The sequence below is a fragment of the Cygnus atratus genome, chromosome 3 (assembly GCF_013377495.2).
Source record: "Cygnus atratus isolate AKBS03 ecotype Queensland, Australia chromosome 3, CAtr_DNAZoo_HiC_assembly, whole genome shotgun sequence".
In the NCBI taxonomy this organism is placed as follows: domain Eukaryota; kingdom Metazoa; phylum Chordata; class Aves; order Anseriformes; family Anatidae; genus Cygnus; species Cygnus atratus.
This window is the reverse complement of record NC_066364.1, coordinates 68818882-68841740: the sequence shown is the minus strand read 5'-3', so window position 1 is coordinate 68841740 and position 22859 is coordinate 68818882. Positions and strand designations below refer to the sequence as shown.

General features: G+C 45.1%; 1 protein-coding gene across 1 annotated transcript; it reads right to left on the bottom strand.

Annotated features, from left to right (window-relative positions):
• Positions 1-2927: 2927 nt before the first annotated feature.
• On the bottom strand, positions 2928-21860 carry LRP11 (LDL receptor related protein 11). The gene is made up of 7 exons (XM_035538490.1): positions 21347-21860; positions 16002-16165; positions 13141-13282; positions 10918-11043; positions 9956-10165; positions 4727-4828; positions 2928-4449 (listed from the first exon to the last, which is right to left on the bottom strand). The coding sequence occupies exons 1-7, from the start codon at positions 21858-21860 to the stop codon at positions 4295-4297; spliced, it is 1413 nt and encodes a 470-aa protein (XP_035394383.1). The 3' UTR covers positions 2928-4294.
• Positions 21861-22859: the final 999 nt, after the last annotated feature.

Here is a 22859-nt window from a genome sequence, read left to right as displayed (position 1 = left end):
ACCAAGCGTGGAAACGTGAATGACTTAATCCCCTGCCTTTTAAACAGCCCTCTGTGTTAGCAACAACAGGTTAGTTTCATAAAGATCGTTGACTGTTTCTCTGAGATCTCACTTTCATCTTTTAATGTGTCTTTGTAGTCCAACCACTTTCACCCCGCGTTTCTGAGGAACTGACCTGCTCCGTATTCTTGAAAGCATTCCCTGAAGTTTCCGAGAAGCAGAAGTCCCATTTTCAGCCATGTTTAGGCATATATTTGCATCTTACTTCTTTATTATGAACAGATTAGGTAGCTTGTTTAGCGTGTTCTGCCAAATCCTTTTTTTTCTCTATAGTGAAGAAAGGGCACTTGAGGTTAATTGGTAACTTTTGTTTCAGGTGCCTCATGGACCACAAGGGCGGTCTCACAGGCCTCTGTTTAGTGAAATGGGTGCTTCAGAGCATCTGCTTCATGACTGCAATACTCTGATAGAGCTCAGGAGAAGCTCATCACCCCAAGGACAGCAGTTTCTTGGGCATGAAGTTGGCATTTGGGGGATGTTTTCCGCATGGTCCCTTTTTCCCACTGTACTGCCTACTTCCCCGTTCTTTCCGGTCCTACGCAGAGTCAGGTCTCCTGCTCCCCCTATATCTGTATCGTTCAGTCATTTGTTTTGAATTTAAATACTGTAAATGTATCTCTTGTGCGTTAGGGGATAGTAGTTGTGAAGAACTATGATAAAAGTTCTTGTTCTGTATCTTTAAGATAGGATTGTGTGTTTTAAAACATAAAAAAGCTCCTTTCTGCGCTGGCTTTTTGTGCTGATTCAGTTCAGTGCTCCCAGGGTTTGCGTTTCAGAGGTCCGGTGTAGCAGTCAGTGCTCTGCAAGTGGTTCTGTTGTACTGCACGCACACTCATAGCCTTGCATTCTTGCTTCCTGATTTAAGTAACTACTAGTTGAAAAATATTTAGCAAAGGTACTTCTACACATTTCCCCACCCTGGTCAAGCTAATTGCTTTGTGAGCTTTTTTTTCCCCATAGTAATCACTACGCATTTATTGCCTGCGTTTGGCCCATACATCCATCAGCTCTTTGAATCTTTTTTTTTTTTTCCCCTGCACTTTTACTCTTTTAGCTTTTGCCAACAGAGACTGAAAAATGGGGTTCCTGATGCTCGTGACAGCAGCAACCACTGTGGACCTTTGTGCTGCGTGGCTGTCAGCCCGCTGAGGCTACTGGAAAGGCTCCGCTTTGTTCGGGCAGCGTGTTTGTGCTGCTGCTGGTCACCGCCTCTGACTCGCTCTGCAGCTTGGGACTGAAGCTTTTATGCTTTATTTAGGATTTAAAACAGCAAATGGAGCATCATGCTGACCTATTGCAGCCTTTTTTGTTCTGCAAATGTGCTTCTGGAACTGCCATGATCCTGCGGGGCTATGGAAAAGCTTCGGGGGTGTTCACGCTAAGACCCCTGCAAAACCGGGCAGCGTGCAACTAGCAGCGTGAAAAAAAGTGGGTTCCTAATTATGAATAAAGCTCGGGTAAGTATTGCTTGTGACTTGGAAGTAATTCGTACACTTAAGTGCATATAAGCTGGTCTGAAAGGCGAAACTATTTAAAGTATAAGAAAGCATTCTAACTGAAGTACCTACCTTGAGCAACGTGAAAACACGCTGACAAAACAGCTTGTAATGGCCTCTCCTAATACACAGAGTAATGCCCACAGGTGTATGCTATCAAAGCAATCTTCTCCTCTGGCTAAAGGACATTGGTAATTTAAAACAGCTGGACGGAGCACGTTACCAGACAGACTCAGCCCTGGGAGCTGCTGGGGAAGGGCTACGGGAGCAGTGCTGGCAGCAGACGAGGGCTGGGAAGAGCCCCAGGAGAGGGGCAGCACCTGCAGTGCTTTGGCAGCGGTGCCTTGGCAGGGCTTTGTCTGCTGGTGCTCGGGCATGCTCCAGCCCAGGCGTTCAGCATCACTCATTTGAAGTCTCACAGCTTGTAGAAAGTGATCGCTATTGAGGTGCGTATGAATTCCAGCAGCTGCTGAGGCGATCTCATACTTTGCCAACTTCGTCTTGCTCTTAATCTAGCTGAGGATGCCCACGCTCCCTGGCGAGGTGCAACCCTTTTTTAAATTTCAGTCTAGCTGTGGAGTTTCCAGTTACTTTAGTGTGGTGGTCTGCATGGCAGCAAATGTCACCGTGTGGAAAGAAAAGTCTCTGGGAAGACTGACACCTGCAGCATACTGATAGCTTTGTCCTGCGCTATGCTTGCTGTCAGGGATTTTGGTAATGGGAGCAGTACATGCACGGCGAGAAAAAACTACTTGTCTTGCTGCTACGGGGAGATGGTGAAGGAGTAGCTGTTTAAACCCCAAATAAAGCAAAAGCAATGATTTTTCACTAATGGGGGATATATCCCTAGCAGATGGGCAGCGCACCCTCCCTAGAAGGCTGTAGAAGCTGCAGCTTTATGAAGTAGTCTTTCGGGGCTTGTGCTATGCGCCATGCCTGCTGCAGGCTGTGACGGACGAGGGGCTGTGCTCTCAAGTTGGGAACGGAGAGTACCTGCAGAAAGGCTCCTGGGCCCCAGGAAACGCTGCAGGACAACCAGCCAGGCTTTGCCTAACGCGGCAGGAGGGCCCTGGCAAGCAGCACGGCCAACCTGGAGCCGGGCCACAGCCACCTCCGCTCCTGCTTGGTGCTCAGCTCGAGTCCTGCTCTTGAGACAGGTGATGGGTGAAGACGGGAGCTCTGGCCCTCTTCTTCTCAGTCTTCCTGCAACAAAATGTCTCTACAACTCCCCCCCCCACCGTACACATCCCACCTTTTTCTAAGGCCCTTTTGTGGTGCCTATTTTATACGCTGCCACGGGCTTTCCTACCTGTTGAGAGGAATGTTACACAGCATTTAGCTGGTAGCTGAAAATAAACGCAATGCAGGAGATGTAAGAACAAAATAGGTTTATTAGAGCTATTTTACATAAATTAAACAAGACCAAGCAACTCAAAGAGCTATCTGTGTACCATGGCAAGATTCTTGTTGACTTGGAGTTACTGAAGTACAAAAGACGACATACAAAAAGATGCATGCCTCACCTGCCTCTGCTTTCATTGGGACCCATGATGAATGCGACATCCTCGGACAGTCAAACAAGATAGACAGCACGGTGTCTATATATATGTATATATAACATGTACTGTACGCAGTTTACTGTTAACACATCTGAAGTTCACTCACACATATCAATTACTTGCTCTAATTCTAGGAGAATTTTGCTGGGGTGGGGACACGTCGCTGAAGCTTTCAAGCTTTGCAGGGAGCTAAGAGTTTTAACCAGCACGGCTCCCAGGCTCCGGGGAAGCAGGGGCAGGGTTCAACCGCTCGCTAGAGGCAGCAGTCACGCTGACCGTGCCTGTTTGGCTACGACTAACTTTGGTTTTCACCCCGACAGAACTCCCAACACCACAGATCTGGCCACCGCTAGCAAAGCTGGGGCTGGTGTCAGAGAAAAGCTGCAGCCCGCTGCTGTTTCGCAAGGTGGAGTGCGTGGAGCTGGGGGTGGAAAAGGCTCAACAAGCCATGAGCTCCGGGGAGAGATGCAGCTCTGGGATCTCACACAACAGCCGTTGGACACTGCTAAGTCCAAACTCATCCTCTACTTGTGTTTTCACTTCCGTAAGCATGGCTCTGTTAGCTGCACAGAGGTTTAAACTAGGAATGAAAAATACGGTCTGTTCCTTAAATCCCAAATTTCGTTACAAAAGCTGGTGCTTAGATGGCGATTGCTTTTAATTAACAAAGCAAGACAAAATTATTTCATGAAAATGCTCCCTGTGTGTCGGGTGGGAAGCGCAGAGATCGGTCTCTGCCAGACAGCACAGTCACACTGGTCTGGCGCGTCCCCGTACCCAGCGTGGAGCGCGCTGGTGGCAGCAGGGCAGTGACGAGCTGCCCTCTACGCCCCGGCCAGCGCCACGGGGACCTGCTGCCTTGGCTGCCCCGGCACAGGGCCCTGGGGCCCGGCTGCTGCGGGGAGGGCGAGGGCACCCCCACGTCCCCGGGGGGTTCTCCACCCGACGGCGTCTTCTGCAAGGTCAGCCGGAGCCGCCCGCCGGAGCCTGAAGGCTTCTGAGTTTCTGAAGGTGGGCACCCACCCACATCTTCACTTCTTCATCAAAGGGGGAGAACGCGTTCCTCACCTTGGAGGCTTCTACATTTGAAACTTAACTAAAGACTTTGGTCCTTTTTAAGAGGCAGAGGTACATGGACACAGGAGACAGGGGAGAAAACGACAGACCTAAATCTGATTTTCAGAGATACATCCCGTTGATGAGGTAATCAGACTCTTCAGATGTAATGGGTCGAGCTTTTTTAAGCTTCTGTCTCACTAAACGCAGTCTGCAAGCAACCATAAGCAGCAGTAAAGCAGTGATGGCCAAGCCTAAGGCCAAAGGCAGTACAGCACCTGCAGAGAGGTTAAGACAGGTTATGCTTTATTTAATACAGTGGGAAAACAGTAGAGAAAACCTCAACATTTTCTTTAAAAACACAGCTGGTCTATCAGCTAGGTGCTAATATTTGGAGAAACTCACGCTGAGAAATGAAACTGTGTGATTACGTGCTGCGAACGGGTCAGAATATGGAAGCACACTGTTCAATCCCTGACGACAGCATCTGGGTCTGTATTACCTGACTGAAAAACTCCAACATAATTCAAAATGAATTCACGCAGTCAGTCTTACCTGTTTCTGGGACTGGGTGACCACCTCCAAGCTGATCTCTCTTTGGCACAGTTATGCCACTTCCATTTTTATCATCTGTTTTTTTCCCTGAGGAACTGTTATCTGCATAAAATGAAGCAAGACAAATGAATATTGCAGTTCAGCAACTCAGGAAGTCTTATCCACAGGACACTAAAATCAAATAACATGAAAGCGCTTGAATTTAGAAAAAAAAAACAGTTTAAGAACTGCTGACTCTTATTGTGTAATTTATTTTTTTTAAATAATATGAAACTAATACTAAAATGTAAATTCATTTTTTGCATCACAAACCACAGTGCATCTCAACCAAACCCACGTGGGGTCACTTTCCACTGAAAAAAAATTGATAAAATTTCTCTCTTAAAAGCTTTCATGACAGGGTATAGACCAGTGTGAGCTAAAACATTACTAAAGTGGTTATATATAGCTGAAAATGAGGCCATGTCAAGTTATGTTGTCCACACCCTTATAGTTTGTAAAGCAGGAGATGCATAGGTTGGCTGCCCAAGCTACCTTAATTTTGCCCGTTATCTGACAGGTATAAGAGCAGAACTTAAGTACTCGGAAGACATGAAAGTATGTGGGGAAAACATCTGAAAAATGGTAACTTAGGCACTTCAGCTGCATGTGGTAGAGAAGGTGCAACAGAGCACTGTTCGTAATGACACAAGAGGAGAGCGCACACACTTTGCTGCCCAGAAGTGTTCACCCTGTGAGCACAGACGACTGCACTTTTGCTTCACAAAAGCAAAGAGTAATGCAGCTGGGACTCCTTCCTCCTACCCTCACACCGGAGTCCTGCACTGATAGCTATGGGGCCACTCAGTGCAAGACTGACAGCTTAATCCAATGCCTTCACAACAATCAGTTCACCCCACTGGTGCTGCTTTGACTCGGAGTACTAAGCTCACCTGTGAGATTTTGTCAGGTAACTCTAGAAAGTTGGAGAAAGGAGGTCTTTTTCCCTGAGGAGATGTAACTTTGATAAATTTGGGCTTCTTGCCTGCCTAGTAATAATTTTAACAATATTAGACTAAAGCATGTTATATGGGCTTGGTTTTATTTTGACTCTCTCTTCATTTTCTATTCTGTGCCTAGGAAATCGCAATTTATAGCCCTTTCCGGTTACCCTAGAGTTCAGCTCTAAGTAGTAGCTACTGCTGTTGATGGCTCTACAGTGAGAACATGACTAAGGCTTGGGCACTCAGTCAAATGTTGTAATCCCATCCCGGAACAGTGCTGCAGAACAGCTGGTGCGGAAAGAGGCACAGACCCTGTGCCAGGGGAATGCAAAGCTGTTACGGTGATTTATACATTCGAGTTTGCTGCGCTGGGAAGTGAAAATCTTCAGACTGCTTATGAATGCCACCTGTCTACAGCACTGTGGTTGCTAAAATGGCTTCTGATGCTTAGGAACTAGCCTATCGCTCACTCCAGTGTGCTTTGCTGCCACTGTATTTTTGTTGTATTCATTTACAAGGGCAGCAGTGCCCGAGTATGCATTTTGGCTGGCAAACGCCCCTGGAAATGATGCCAGGGCACACTGGAGGCAGCCACGCAGAACTGCTGCGCTGGCCTTTGCAGGAGATGCAGTCTGGGTTACCTCACTCTGCCGTTATGTCTGCACGGGGAAAGGACTCCTTTGCTGACATTGAATTCCTCTTCCTGCATCCACTCCCAGCCACGGAAGAAAACGTTTGGTCTTCTAGCTTGGACAAAAGCAAATCATGAGGCTGTAACGAAAGACTCCGTGCACTGAGCCCCCAAGGTAGTCTGTAAGTTGGACCTGGTGTCCCCCTGGAGTCACGCTGCTGTAGAGAAACCCCACTGGCAAGGTGTGCATGCAGAGCAAGGCTCACCCATTGTCCACAAACGGTTACTTTTTGTTTTGTTTTACTGTTAATAGGTTCCCTGTTAGGCCAGGTAGAAGTTTCAAACAGCCTGCACCTTGAATTTGCACATTTTCACATTTTTATATTTAAGCATAAATCCTTAAAAAGCCTGTATCAAACCAAAGCCGAATTTGAGACGCTACTGGAGTAAAGAAACAGGCTAAGGGAAACTGGGAACAGATAATGATTATAATTATTAGGAGAATACGGGGTTCTGGGATAGATTTCCCTTGGTATTACCCTCACAGACATATCGTACTCCTGCTGCAAAGAGCAATTCAACAGCCCAAAATGCCACAGCCTATCCCAGCTCGTTTTAAAAATGAGAAAAGATAAATATGGTATTCCTTGACACAGAGATCCATTTACTGGATATCTTCGTTCTTAGAGACAAAAGGTAGAAGGGTCTTTACTGATATTGTAACCTGCACTGTAATTAAAACAGATGTAAAAAAAGAAGCAAATGCCAAGGGAATAAGACAGATGTAGGCCTGAAATGAGCTCCCCCCAGTGGAGGGAGTGCTGGAACCTGTGCTGCCCCTGTAAAGCCATCTCCCATAACGTGTTATCTTAAATGGACAGCTTTTCACCTTTGACATTAAAATCATTAAAGCTCATTCATGAGTCTGAGTTACAACAGTATACCAGGAGCCCAGGTGCTTGGAAAGTCAGCTCTAAAGACGTTTACAATGTGACTTGGAGGCACAGAGTCTGCCTTGGCACCAGTGCAAAGTCTGGCGTACTGTCACAGGAAAGAATACATCCCAGGACAGGATTTCAGCCACTGGAATGGCTGAACTTTTGAGGCTGCTGCTATGATTTCTGTTCAGTGCTGCTTACCTGCCCTCGGAATTTGTGCAGCTGTTACTGCTCTCCTGAACACTTTTCCGGGCGTGCTGCTCGGAGCTGCTTGTTTCTGTCTCTCCTAACAAAGTCATCCTCTTTCCAGCAATGGGTCTGGCGAGGCTACCAAGTGAGGCAGGGTAACCTAACACTGTGTGTGAGCACAGTGCCTGTCTTACTTTCAGTAACCACTGGCTAAACCACACATACATGCCTGGAGGAAGGACCAGCAATCAGGACGCCCAGGGGAGTGTTCTCACCACTAAGAAAGGGTTTTGTCCTCTGCTTTCCCCTCTCATTATTCTAAACCAAGTCAAACATCCTAGCAGGGAGCTGGCAAGTCCCATCTACTTCTCCCTTTGTCTGGACCAGTTATCCAAGATAAACCATGTGCACATGGTTTTACAGAGTAAAAGTCATTGCATTTTTGTAACGCCTAATTACTAAATTTGGTCTGTGATCTCCTTGAGATGACACTGATGGACAGAAACTTAATCCACTGCATCTGGGTGCATTTTTAGGAATGGGTTAGATGTCTGTCAGCTCAGGTCCCTAACAACTGTGATGCTTGCCAGTGGGGCAGGACTTGAACTTCTTTGCATCTCTGTGAATCGTTAATGTACAGCGTGTGACCTCCATGGATTTTAAGTATCTCCATGAGAAGACAGAACCTCATGGAGATTTTGGCAGTTGCCCTTCAGGCCCAGGTACCTAGTGTCTCTTCATGTCCCACCACATGCACCTCTTTGGAACTGATCCGTAGACTACTTAAAAACTTGCTGAACTGTTTGCTGCTTTTTTGGTTAAAACTATTGGGCTACTGGCTTCTTCTATTCTACAAGTAAATCCTTACGTATCATTCAAGTGAAATTAAATTCTGGCTGAGCCTTGTCAAACTCATTGAAGACAGGCATGGTCAGCTGGAAATCCTGCTTGTTTAAAATTAAAGTTTTTGGTATTTTGCTTCTGGTACTGCACTAATCACTGAAGCCCCATCATTTTTTTAAAGTTTCATAATATTTTTTTCTTTCATTGTTTACCTGCTGGGTAAAAGCCTACTTTAAGAGCAAAAACTGTGCAAGCAAGTCACTGTGCAAAAGGGTAAACACTGAAATCCACTACACAGAAGAGCCGCTCTTACACACACTTCCAATTATAATCTTTGATTACAGGTGGCCAAGCTTGGTGACCTCAATTCTGGTTTTACTTCTGGATTGCCCAATGGCTTTTAAGACACAGCAGCTGACTTACCACTGGAGTTTGCAATGGCCTTTGGCAACCTGATCTTTAGTTTGGGTAGCCCTGTATCAGGTGTTGCTCAGAACTATGACAGCCAAGTGGATTTGGGGCAGACTGCAGAGTTTTAACTCATTCCGATAAGGAGCACTGAGTTCTTTTACACTGACAGAAAAGGGGGAAACATTTGAGACAAGATTTTACCATAAGTTTCCACTTATTCACCGAGGCAGTGAAATTCTTGAAGATCATTGTTTCACTCCCTTTGCGGTCTCCACAGATGACATACAAGAATCTGAAGAACCATCGAAGTGTGAACTAGGGAAGTATTCTTTATGAGAGTCAATAGCACGAGGGCACTGAGCACTGCTTTGTTGTAAGAAGAAAACAAAACTGTGTTTATAATTAGCTGCATCCTGGGGAGCAAGAATCAGTCTGAACTCCGAAGAAATAGAAGTGGGAGGTCTTGCACTCATTTTAAGCTCTGTGAACACAGTTTTGCTTTCATTCAGCTGCCATTCAATTGCCATTTCAGGTCATTTTAACTCACCAGCAGGAACCACCTTTGGCTGCCTTAAAAGGCACACCAATTTCACTGCAGCTTCTGGAGTTCTACCAAGGCAATGTTTGGTGACTGCTGCCTGTAACATCCCTACACACTGACTCACAACAGGCTTGCAGCCAGTACAGAGAATATGACTTAGGGACTTGGGATTGTTTGTTACCAAAGACTGAGCCTACGCTATAGCAATAAAAGACTTCTCCTGCTCTGAACATACAATTCAGAAAAAAGTGCCCGTAACAATCAAGATACTACTTCAAGGAAGAAAAAAAGTCATCAGTTAGCACCAGAAGAGATGCAATTGCTTTCACTCAAGTTGAACAGTACATTATGTTCTACTGAAGGTAAAACCCTGTAAGCATAAAGATTCCCATGTATCAGCTTACACAGATGAACCTGTTTCTATTTAGCTCACTGCATGCTCTGTTCCTTAGACTGCATTTTTTTCCTAGTGCTTTTACATTTTAACTTTCTCTTTGCAGCTGCTAAGAACCAGACTTGACAATTATAAAGCGTTACCTAATTGTAACTTACCTATTGCAAGCTTCTTTTGCATTTTTTTTACATTTACAAAAGTTTACTCTTAGCCAGACACCAAAAGACAGTTTAAGGTGAAAGACCTTTTCTTCCTTAAGACAGGATGACTTATTCAAACTGATGCTTTTCAGCTCTTACCTGGCACAAATCCGCTGTTTTGTTTCTTTGGTCCCTGAGAAAGCGATTGGTTAGACATGTCTGCATCCAGTGGAAGGAGCGGCTGATTTCTGACAGTGGCCTTCAGGGTGTTTTCTGCAGAGTTTTCATCTGTATGTTCAGTCAGTCCTACAGTCCTTTGCTGAGTAGTGCCAAAGGCTGCGTGAGTCACTGTCTTCCGGCCTTGGCTGACTATGTTAACAGAAACAAAAATCAATTTTTATATAGGATTGAAAGGAATGAGAATATTCTGATAGAAAACCCTGCAACATGGGCCTTCAAGTAGACTAACCAAGTTTACCCGGTTCAGACATATGATGAAATGTGAGTTCCACATACATAGCAAGTTACCAATCACACACTGTTCAGCTACTGAGCAAGAGTATACCTAAAATGAAATCCAGCAACTGAAATGCTAACGGCAGAGTGGTTAGCCACCATGCCAATTCACCCTCTGATCATTTTTGTTCACTTTGCTGAGCATGGGCACATGGTGAGAGTGAATAATGAAAACTAAGAGTGCAATGGTGAATCAGCTGGTTGCCCTACACACCCAGATTTCCAGTGTTTCAGATTCTGGTAATGTGCATAGCTGCACTTTGAAGTGTACCTCTGAGACGCCCTTTCAGATCAAGACAGGAGTCCTTGTCTCCAGAATCACTACGCAGGTAAAGAACTGATCTCGTAAATGTTGAGATCTGTAACTCAAAATCTGTTACTCAGGGACTTTTGATAGTTTTGATACGCTTTGAAAAAAATGGAATTGATTTCTGAGCATCTCCTCAATGCTGACATGAAACATTCCCACATACCAACGAATGGTTCTATGCTGGGAGCAAGCTGCTTGTTGACAGGAGGAGAAGCCACAAAAGGGGCATCATTTCCCCCTGGTTGTACAGTCTGCAGTTACTGTCACAATCTATGTTGTCCCACGGGCCACTTACGGTTCTGGCAGAAAGTTTCGTCGGAGCCATCAGGGCACTGTTTCACTCCATCGCAAGCAAATGTGATGTCGATGCAGCAGCCATCATCACAGATAAACTGGTAGCGAGAGCAAACCCCGACACAGGCTATTGAGAAACAATTCCCAAATTACCAAAAAAGAAATAGGAGCAGTAAATACTGAGTCAATGATTAAAATCTGCAGCAGCCAGGAAAATGCCAAACCACGCTATGACAAGAAGGACCATGGACAAAGCTGAAGGAAGGCCAGGCCCAGCTACATGACGCTATATTGACAGAGAAGCTAATACAGCTAGTCGTCGTTCCTTGCACCCTTATCACTCTTCTGGAAATCTCTTTACTACAAAACCACTCAACCTGGAGGCTGTAGCACCATACAGTCCATGCAGCACCCCTGCAGTGCTTCAATCTCCACCAGCCTATGCTGAAAAGAGATCTTTGCAGGGTTAGAAGACCTAGGACAGTCCTGAAAAATGTTTCAATGAGATCTCTGTAGTTGGAACTGCCTTTCTCCAGCATGTAATTCCTTCTACATACTCATTCTGTGTTTCTGACAGTAAGTTATCTTACACACACACCTATGGACTATACGGAATCTCTTATGGCATGTCTTCTGTAACCTAATTAAAATACTAAAAGAGTACTTGTCATTTATCTGCATGAACAATCCATTGACTCCGATACAGCACCTGTCAGGGCAGGACTGAGCACAAGGTCCTACAACTGACCTTCGCCAGAGAGAATTGACTGCTGCCTGCTTTAGTATTGAGATTCCTCTGGAAATGGAGGATATCCCTGGATGTTTCACAACTGCAGTTATATTCTAAAAGCTTTCCTGAAACCCATTCTGACCATGTAATTACCAAGTGTTTACATACATGCTTTTCTCCTTCCACCAGCAGTGTATTTCATTGCTTGTAAAGCGCTATCAAATTCATTGTTTGGGTAAAGTTGTAAAAGCAAATCGATTTGCATAAGCAAATCACAGCCTTTGGTTGTCACACTGCTAAGCACCAGAACAACAATTTTTAAAGCTGAACAACGCTAATGAAAGTATGGCAGGAACACAAGCGTATGCTTAAGCCCCCAAAACTGTAGTTTGAAAATATATCTCATTAACTTCAGTCCTAATAATAGCACAGGTCCTGTAAGAATTAAGGCACTGTGCTCTCATTTAACTATGGCAGTAGCACTTGAATTGCAAACGTACTTGGGGAATGAGAAGAAGAAAAAAGGCAGCAAACCCTCTACATGGTCCACCGAAGAAATACCACAGATGCCCACAGCAACAAATAAACAAACCTCTCCGGCTGCTTTAGCTGAATTAAACATTAATGAATACAATTCTACCATCTATTACTAGAATACAGATATTAGTAACAGACTCATAAGTGGATTTATGTAATGTCCATTTATTGCCACTGGGACAAACCTTTCACATAGTTATACTGCACTGCTGCAGAGCAAGTTTTCACTGGGTCTGCTGAACACAGTAATGATGCCAGTTTACCCTTTACTTTGTGCCAAAACAGCAGACCTATATTAGCAGCTTGCTAATTACAGCGTAATTAAAAGTTATTGCATTAAAGAGCCCAAAACCGACAGCCACAGACATCTACCTTCCTTTCTACCTTTTGGGCTTTTTCTGTGTTTCTTAAGCTCAGAGTTTAAAAATGATGGGTCAGTTCCAGTTTTGGTTGCCACAGTAACGTAAGGCTTCCCTGTTTAACAAACATTACACAGAAAGGCTTAAATGCATGAAAACAAGAAACCATCCCACCTTGCAGACTACAGATGCAGGCAATAATTTTATTAGTCTGTGAATCATACTATTAACTGCTTTTACTTCGGTCTTCCCTATAGCATAATCCCTGCCCTGTTCCATGAGCCATCTGACTATACAACGAACAATTACGACGTGTCTGATGCGTACGGCAATAGTTAATTTCTCCAACCTTGCCTGCTTATTAGCGACATAGGGATGAACATTTAAAAACTTTAGGTATTATTGCTCTAACAAACATGATATTTGCTTCCTCAGTTTGAAACAGCAAATCAAAACTGAACGAGATTTTGTTATACAACGAAGATGAGTGAGGTAATATGATAGAAATGGGAGTAAGACTTCTGTCTCCATCAAGCCTCTTGCTCTGAGCAGCATACCCTGGGCATGACATGGCCAACGCCTGCACTCAGCTTCTCACCTACTGCAGAATGAGCCATAGGAAGAACGGTCACAGAGACGTTATCCGAGCTCCGCTGACCAGCAGTGTCTGTCACGGTTAGCTGGAAAATGTATGTGCCTTCCTGAAGGTGAGACAGCTTCAGCGTTCCTGGCTGTGGTACCTGATAAAAGAAAAACAGAGAAAAAAGTCAGACTGGTATTAAGGATCTGTCTAATTTCTAGGACTAGGTAGATCATTTCTGCACAATGCTTTTTGTACAGATTAAATACTTCTCTTAAGAGAACTGGAATTTTCAATAAATATGTTAGTAGAGTCCTAGACCTAGCTTTATTACTAAGTGTATTCACTTAGTATTCACTATGTATTCACATTCATTTTTCCCTTCTGGGAAGGAAGTTAATTTCCTAACCTGAAATTTCTTTCCTTTTGTATTTATCCAAATGCAGTGTTATCTAATCACTCTGTTGATTACCTCCTGATAATGAATATGACACTTCAGAATTTTATTCTTTGTTGTATTACAGAACTAAATATGATCTAAGAAACAACTGCTGCTCTTCACCATGGCTACTGGGAGAGCAAATATGTAATTTAAAACTCATGAACCACAGGGTCCAACTCTCTTCTCAGTGCACATCCAGAGAAGCACCGCTGACTTCAGAACACAGCATTCTTCCTGACAACCTCTGTGCTTTCCTCTTTATCTCTCTTCTGCCCTTAAGGATCCCTTAGTGTACCTCCTTTGTTCCAAACTTTGGCTCAGACTAGATAGTAACTTTCCATATGATCAGCATTAAAAAATAAATAAACAAGCCAGACCAACAATTGCCTACAACTGCCAGAGCTGTGCAGCTACAGCATGTGAATAGAAATCCGAGAAGCAAATTATCCTTAAGCTAATCAGTCACAACAGAAAAAAAAATTTCCACTGGCTTCCCCCTACAATACGATAAGACATCTTTATAGCAGTCTCTCCCCTCCTGTGCTTTCTGTTTATTTTTGATACGTACGTGCAATGCAACAGCTGCCTTTTATCTTAAATAAACACAATCTCATTTTCCCTTGCAGCTATGGATTCATGTACAGTTTATTAAGAATAGATTACAAGAAATCCACTAACTTCAGGATAGCAACAAAAGCACTAAGGATAGCAAATGAAGACTGTACAAATAATCATAATTATTAACTCTACTAAAAATTAAACTACCATGGAAAACCATCAGTGTACATATTTGTGGGAGAAATCCCTGCTCACTTGAACACAATGAAAAAGTATCTATTTAAGCACGAGCCTGTGTCAAAATTGTTTTCATTTATCAAATATAAAGATATCACCAACACGAATGTGAATTTTGCAGGTTTAAATTAAGAACTGGTCTCAAACTTTTTGAGTGAATCTGAGTAAAAGTAAACATATGAACTTTAACAATATCTAGCAACCATTCTTAAAGCACCACACAAGACTTTTCTATGTATTATGCTGTTTGCACTCCTTATGAAAGCCTTTTGGCCTTCTAATTTTCAAGTTGATAAAATACTAAATGAATAAACTCACAGTGGTCTTTGATATAACAGCGTCAAATTGCAATGCAATCTCAAGTACTTCAGAGTTGGCTGACTGCAGTAAGCCTTCCAAAGACATGAACCTTCCAGGAGAAGACGAACAGTATGCAGCATTTGGCTAAAATACTACTTTTGAATACCCCAGTTGTATTTTCTGCAAGGAGTATGCTAATAAAAAACTACTTGAGCCTATATTTCAGTAGCTATACACCAGAGAAACCAAACTGTCTTCTTAGAGTTCATCCAGCAGCATGTTTCCTAACTATGACATGGTGATCTTCAGTAAGAAAACATCGCTTACAATACCCTGCAGGTGGCTAAAGAATAATCAGTTGCTCAGCTAGTTTCTTCCATCTCCTGGATAACAATTTCAGGTTGCAACACGTTCAGCCACACCTCTCTGTGTTACACAGCACTCTAGTTTGTTCCGTCATTACAAATTTTGAATAACTTTGCTGATATTGGCCGTTTGTCCAATTTGTGTTTGATGTTACTGAGCTGAGTGGGCATAAGCAGCAACTCGCTGGCACTGTTCATGGTGACAATGGCATGCCATGGCTTTTGGATTTGGAACTGTTCCTATTGCTTATCCTGTCCTGTTTAAACTCTTTCCAACCATCGGCAGCCCCTGAGCAACAGTAAGATCTATGGTATACACTCTCCCCCCTTTAACATGTCCCTCCTGCTCCAGTTAGAGTCCCCAGTGTGCCCTGAATACAGGGCTACGAACAGACTGTCAGTAGACTCTATGGGTTTGAGACATTTTTCCTTTCCATTTCTGCTGCTCTTATAGCAGCCACAAAGAAAGGTATGATGGAGAATCTCTTGATGGTTAAGTTGAAACCCAACTACTGCACAAATTGTACAGGTATAATAAAATAGTATCTCAAGATGTTTTACAAGGTCTACATCACGCATTTCTTTGGAGTTTCTCTGTAAGCATTGACAGAAGGCTGTTGGTAAAAATACATTATTACTTCCCGAAATTGAATTACTAAGGCGTCTCTAGCCTGGATCACAGAAGCTGAAAACGGAGTTCAGTAAGCACAAACAACGGGGAAAGAGAGCAGAGCTGAAATACAGTAGAATATTAGGATCTATGTATTTGCTACTGGCTGCTACATGCCATCCTGGACAAATATGAACTGTAAAAACCACAAGAAATAAAAGCTCAGGTTGTACAGTCATCCTCATTTTGGTCTTGCTAGCCTAGCCACTTGAATACATTTAATATTATTAGCTCTACATTTAAACCCGTGCTACAATGAATACAACAATCTGCAAATAACTGGCTACATGTGGGGTTCCATGTGTACCTTCATTTCAACAGCTGAGTCACCTTGGAGCAACATCCATTCATACTGCACAATTCCATGGTCATCTGAACTTTCTCTGCCATCCAAAAGCACCCAGTCGACAGGTGACTGCAGCACAACATCTTGTCCTGCCTTGCACAGGGGAGGCTCATCATATTCTTCTTCTTCAATAAAAAAAAGAGAGGCTCAGTTATTTATCAGAGGGAACTGGGTGGTTATTTATATAAAACACATTTTTCTTGGTTAAGTTATTGATTCACAGCTGTGCAACTTCCTGAAAAAGAGAACAAACACTACTCAGCACTCAGTAGCTATAGTCTTAAGTCTCAGTTAGGGACCGTTCAGTTAAACCACTTTAGCATGTCTGTAGCTGTTAACTGAACGTGCTGTCAGATGCTGCTGGGATGCTGCTGCTGCTGTCCAAACTCATACCACATGCTGAAAAACAAAAGCTCTTCAAAAGCTAAGCTTCCACTAGGCAAAAGAACTTGTGTTACTAACTACAACATGAATGGAGACAAGAATATAATGTTTCTGTTTGTCTGAAGGCTTAAAAATGCCAGAAACACCATGTTCAATAGTGCATGTTTTAAATGAAGTAATATCTACCTATGTTTTAACTCAGTTAACTGTTCAATATTCAGAGCTGTCTCCAGGAAATAACTCCTACATTGCAAGCCTATTGCATAGGAAACCTCTCTATGTACACGGATGTTTCGCTAATGCAACATGACTGCTAGCATCAGTGTTGTGTTCTTTTTTTAATATGAATTAAGGAAAACTGATTTAAATACAAATTACATATATATTCACATGGCAGTTCCTGCACACCTTTTGCAGCACTCTGCCTAAGTTCATACTCTTAGCCTCTTGTTATGATACATCCTTACGGGAGTGAAAACATTATTAAACGTAAGCTGACGTCCCGGTGAAGTGGTGCTCAACAACGTCATGATATAAATGATTAGAAATGAGCACCAAGTTTTTAAGTACCATTTTAAGTACCTAATTTAAGACATCCAAAACTTTGTTTTCAGACTGTTTAAGATTTGTGGCATTTTCTTTTATTCAAAACACAATTCCTATTGAATAACGTTGTGAGTATTAAGTACTGTTGCCAATCAGAGCACAAGTTTTTCAGGTTAGGCTAACGAAATGCATGGTAGCTGAAGTGAAATGACCTGTGAGAAGTGATCTGCCCTGCATCACTCGGGAAGTGCATAAAATCCAGTTCTGCAAGTCAGCATCTGACAGTTTTATCCACAAGAACATATCTTTTTGTAGTTCCCCGCCCAGGTATCATTCACTCTCTGGGCATGGTACATCTCTAGCACTCTGAAGTGGCAGTGTGCTTTCTGCTCCTTGATCTCTGCTCTCCTTCTGCCCCCCTGCAAACATGCCGCACAGCTTACTTCTTCTCCAGACTGTACTGAGATGTACTGAAAATACAGGTTTTGTGCTTAAGTATTTGCAGGAGACATCTTCCTTCCTTATTCCAGGAGGAAGCACACACAGCGGTCGGGGCGTGCAGCGGGCTGAATGAAGATGGTAGATGCACAGAGCATTGGTTGTCAGCTCTGAAAAGCATCTCCTCAGCCCCAGCCTGTAACTTCCCTTGGTTTGGGTAGAGCTGCATGAGGAAAGACAAGGTGCTTCCTACCAGCGTAGGGAGTCTTCCTTTCATGCACTCCCATCCCATTTCCAGAGCCTGCTTGAAGGCACAGAACTCAACAGAGCAGTGGCACACATTTTCACCCCTGACTGAAGGACAGACCTCCTCTTTGTTCCTTTTCTCTAAGACACTCCTATGAAACCGTCAGAGAAAGACAGATGAAACCAAACACTGAAAATTCCAACGCAAATGCCTGAACGCAGGAAAATGTACAAATAACTGAAAACAGCATCTAATAATAGAAAGTATGAAACAGTTCCCACTGATCCAGCTGGCACAGGAAGCTTGGCCTACTGTGTACACACAGAGTTCTCAAAACCCAGGATGTTTAAAAAGCACCATTTAGGTGCAAAAAAATACTGTTAATAAACACCGTCATTGTGGTGCCAGGACAACTCTTACGGGGTAGGTATGAATTATCTGCAGTCTTTACGCGATCATTTACTTTACCCATCACTGTCAAAAAGAGGCTAACGAACTCCACTGACCTGGCTCTGAAACAGCACAGCCCGTTCTTCCCCTCCCAACTTGCAAAGTGGTTGCACGTCACCCATCTGCTTTAAACGACTTGATCACTTCCCTGCAGAAACTCCAAGGCAGAGGCAAGCCCCAGTTCCCCTGGACCATAAGCGATAAAGCTGCTTTCTCTGCCTGGACTAACGTTACGCTGCAGCAGCCTGAGCTATCCTGGCAGGAGCTGTGCTGGGCCAGTTCGCGCTGGGGCAACACACAGATTCCTTCCTGTCAAAATGCGGGATGAAGGCACGATGTCTTTGTAACCTACCAGAACGTTTTCAGAAAGGTAAATTGATGGCAAATCAACTTGTCTTTTACTCTTGTAAAGAAAAAAACTGGCCTGAGAGAGACATCTGGCATGGGAAGAGTCAGCCTAACGAGCTGAAGACTTTTTCCACAGCAAAGTTTTGAGCAAGGGAATGTATTATCTTTACGGGGTGAAATAGCCCCAAGTCTGGACAATGCATGCTTCTAAGAAGTCAGTGTAAAAAAGAAAGGAAGCATACTTGGGAGCAATCTACAACCACAGTTCACAGGAACAAAGGATGGTCAGCCACAGGTTAGTAGAAAAATCAAGCTCGTAAAGCATCTTTTAACTTCTGTTTCTAGCTTTTATTTAGATTGAATGTAAGTAATATGAAACTGATACACCAGGGCAGCACTGAGATGCTGGAGCTGGCTTCTTGCTACAAAAGGGGCTACAACTTTATAAGCAACCCCGTTTTCTTAAGTGGGGGGAACACGACAGGCTTCATTTGTTCTACTTCCTCCTTCCTACAGCCTTGGCCCGCCAGCAATGAAGCTGCCAGCTGGTTGTCTGAATGAGGGCTTTGTTATAAAAGGTTATTTCACTACCAATGCCTAATCTTCTTTGGTATCAGTTTACCTTAACATTGAATCGTCACTGCTCACCAGTAGTGCGTATCACAGATGGGACGTTACACATCTCTCGTGAGGCATTCAAAGCCTTTCCATGTCAGGAATTTTAGATTTGCTGAACAAAGGCAAAAAGGATTTACCTCTTCTTTCAGTACTGGCACGTGGGTTTCCACTGTTAAAGCTGCACGAACTGCCTGAACGTGCTAAGTGAATCAACAGTTGAGAAAACACAAATGGAGTGTAAAAAGAAGGAAAAATCAGGGCTCTGATTTACCATGAAAAGGTGAGCTTCAAAAATTCACCACACCACTGACTTTTCCAGTACACAGAGATGAACATGATCTAAAGAATACGTCTCTCTCATTACCTGCTTCTAGAACTAGGTATGTAATTGGTTTTGGCTTGCTGAAGATCCTTAACATAAACACAAACAAAATGCCCTAGAGATCACTGTATACTAATGCTCAGAAATATTTTGGAATTATAAGGACACCATCTTTATGGATGGATGTTGGTTTGGGATTATCAAAGAGTAAACACAAGACACAACACCACAGTCCTCTGGAAAAAAAAAGAACAGGTAAAATGTGATGCCCTCGTAACATAAAATCTTGAAATGCAAAGCTATTTCCTAAACCTCCCAAATTTGATCATGTGGTGACATAAGGGACAAAGGATCTATCCTCACTTCCCATTGTTGTCCAGATTCATTTTTCAATGTAATTCAAGAATGCAGAGGTAACATGACATCAGACAGCAAAATAATTTAATCTGATTTATCCTTCCTGGTTTATGTCACAGCTGACAGATGTTTGAATAAAAGTTCATTCTCCTTTGTGGCTCTGCTTCATCTCCAGTTTAATTGCATTAAGAAGTCATAATCTCCTCTTCCTGATACCACCCTCACCCACGAGGCAGACTTTTAAATAAACCCATCAGGACACAGAGCAATTTGCAGATCAGAAACATAAATTGCCTTGCTAACCCAGTGCTGATAGTCATGAAAGCTGCCAAAAAGGCAAAGCTTTGGAATTCAAGATTTCCAATAGGTGGATTATCACTTCAATGATAGTGTGATCTTTATTGTGTCTCTAACTGCACCCTATGCTAGGATCAGATTTTAATGGAGCTGAGGCAGTTCAAAATGATGAACGACATCCAAAGATATTTTCAAAGGTTTTCAAAGTTGCCTAATTCTCTGTGACTTTGATTTAAAAGCTGGTCTTATGTCTTCTATCTTGCAAGTGCATACATTAAGGGTTATAAAACAGAATTACCCAGAAGTTGCTACATTAACAATACCACAGATCTAATAGTCGCCCAGCTGCAAATGCTGAGGTCATACCTTGGGTCTCTGTGGCATCTTAAGCTTTCCTCACCTTCACTTCCACAGATTCCTCCCTCTAACTTTCTAGTTCATCTATCCAGGCGCTTTGCAAAATATAGTTACGCACCTAAACTCTTCTACAAAGTGATCCCCTGTTCTCTTTCATGTCCAGGAGCTCACACAGGCATTGTCATAACCTAGGCAGAACTGGAAGGGGAATCAGCGTTGAGGTCTCTCTCCCCTGCCAAGGCAACAAGTAATAGCAAAGACTGCCTGGACACCCTGTTCTCATTCTCACCGCCACCAGGTTTTCCTTGTGTTGCCGAGAGATTAATTTACTGGGGGAGAACATGAAGTGCTGAAGACAAAGCCATTTAAGAAAACGGGCGTCTAGGATATACGGTCAACAGAAGTAATGAAACTGAGACCCGAATTAGGATGCAACTGTTTAACAACCGAAGGCATCTGCGGGAGGTGGGAGAGGTAAGCTCGTTGGATCACATCTGACAGGATCTATAGGAAACAGACTCTATATTTTGAAGCACAGACCTTTATGGCTGTTTGCTCTCGATAACACTGTACTTAAACACGCCTGGGGGCTGACCAAACCGCAGCGTTTGATGCGGTTACAGAGCCTCCACGCACCCTCAGGACCACCTGCGAGCCACCCTTCTCTTCACGGGCCCGACTCCAGAAGGACGTGAGCCTCCTGTGCTGCTGTGCGGCTCCGTGCCGGACAGCTCCGCCATACCCCCGGTCCCTGCCGGGCCGCCTCACCCCCCCCGCCGCCCCTCTCCCCCCAGGCCTCTCCGGGGCTTCCCCCGGCCGCAGCGGCGGGGCAGCAAATGGCGCCCCCCCGGCGGGGCAGCAAATGGCGGCCGCTCCCCCCCGCGCGGAGCCATCTTGGCCGGGCGGCACGGGCTCCCCGGCGGGCTCCCCGCCGCCCCTTACCCGTCGGCGCGGCGGGCCGGCGGCTGTAGGTGCTGTAGCCGCGGTGCGGGGCGAAGCGGCAGACGGGCCGGCCGCGGTGGGTGCAGTTGAAGAGGTAGCAGCCCAGATCCGCCGCCGCCGCAGCCCGCGGCCGCCCGGGCGCCTGCACCACGGCCAGCGTGCAGCGCGGCTCGGCGCAGCAGGCGTCCAGGCACTGCCGCCAGCCCGCCGCCCCGCCGGGGGCCCGCAGGAAGGTGGCGCCGGCCGCGATGGAGTCCTTGGTGCGGATGATGGAGTCGGGCCTGGCGGAGAAGCCGCCGCTGCCGCCGCACCGCTCGCCGCCGCCTCCTGCCGCCGCCGCCGCCGCCGGCGGGCCCGGCTCCTCCTGCTGCAGCTGCCGGCGGAACTCCTCCAGCAGCGACTCCACGCCCGAGATCTGCGAGCGCAGGTCGGCCAGCGGCGCCGCGCACCGCCCGCCCGGCAGCACGGCCCGCCCGCCCAGCGCCGCCAGCAGCACCAGCACCAGCGCCGACATGGCCCCAGGCGGCGGCGGCGGCGGCGGCAGCGGCGGAGGGCCCGGCTCCCCCCGCCGGCCCCGCCCGGCTGCCAGGCGCGGAGCGGCGGCGCTCAGCACCCGCCGGCCCGAACAGCTCCGCCGGGAGGGGCCGCCCGCAGGACGGCTCGGCACGGCGCGGCACGGAGCACGGCCCGCCCCCAGCCCCGTGCGGCGGGGGGTGGCTGAAACCGAGCCAAGGGGTTGGGTGGGGAAGAAGGTGCTTCGAGTTAAAAACGAGTTTTTTTTTTTTTTTTTTTTTTTTTTTAATCGTCAAATGACGGCTTCTCCGAGTCTGTGACCAAAGCGAGTAACGGGTAAGAGCGCCCTGACAATCGGCGGCCTCCCAAAACAGCTGCCTCGCCGTGCCTTCGTCAGGCGGGTGGGGTCGCAGAGCAGCGAGGTGGCACTTTGTGAGCACTGCTGGCATGTAAAGTACAAACACCGGCATATGCACAGTGGTGATGGGCTTTGCACCGCATAGAAGGGGGTGGCAAATGTAGTTTGTCCGTAGTAACAACAGGTCAAGTGGTAGCTCTGCGTTTCCATATTCATTTCTTTCATTCTTGCTAGCGTCTTTAAGCATAGATTCACGCATTTCTTGAAAAAGTCTTGGAAAGTCTTCATAGCTGCAGCTACAAATGATCGTTTTTGCAGTGTATGAGAGAGAGGTGAGGAAAAAAAGGTGTATTAGGAATGACTTTAAGACATCTTTTTACTCCTTCATACTTTTAGGTTGTTCTAGGCCATGTTCCCAGCATCATTCAGAATTACCTCCAAAACAAATCTTCTTTAATATTCTTCCATTATGGGCCCTTAGGTGTTGCCCGGGAAATTCATATGCAGTGTATGGTTTTGATTATGATTTTCCCCCACCTTCCCCCAATTCACAAGATTTTAACAGCGATTATCTGGAGTAGGCTGGCCAGACAACACCACAGCTTTTCACTATTGCTTTCCTGTAGCTATAAGCTCTGTGGT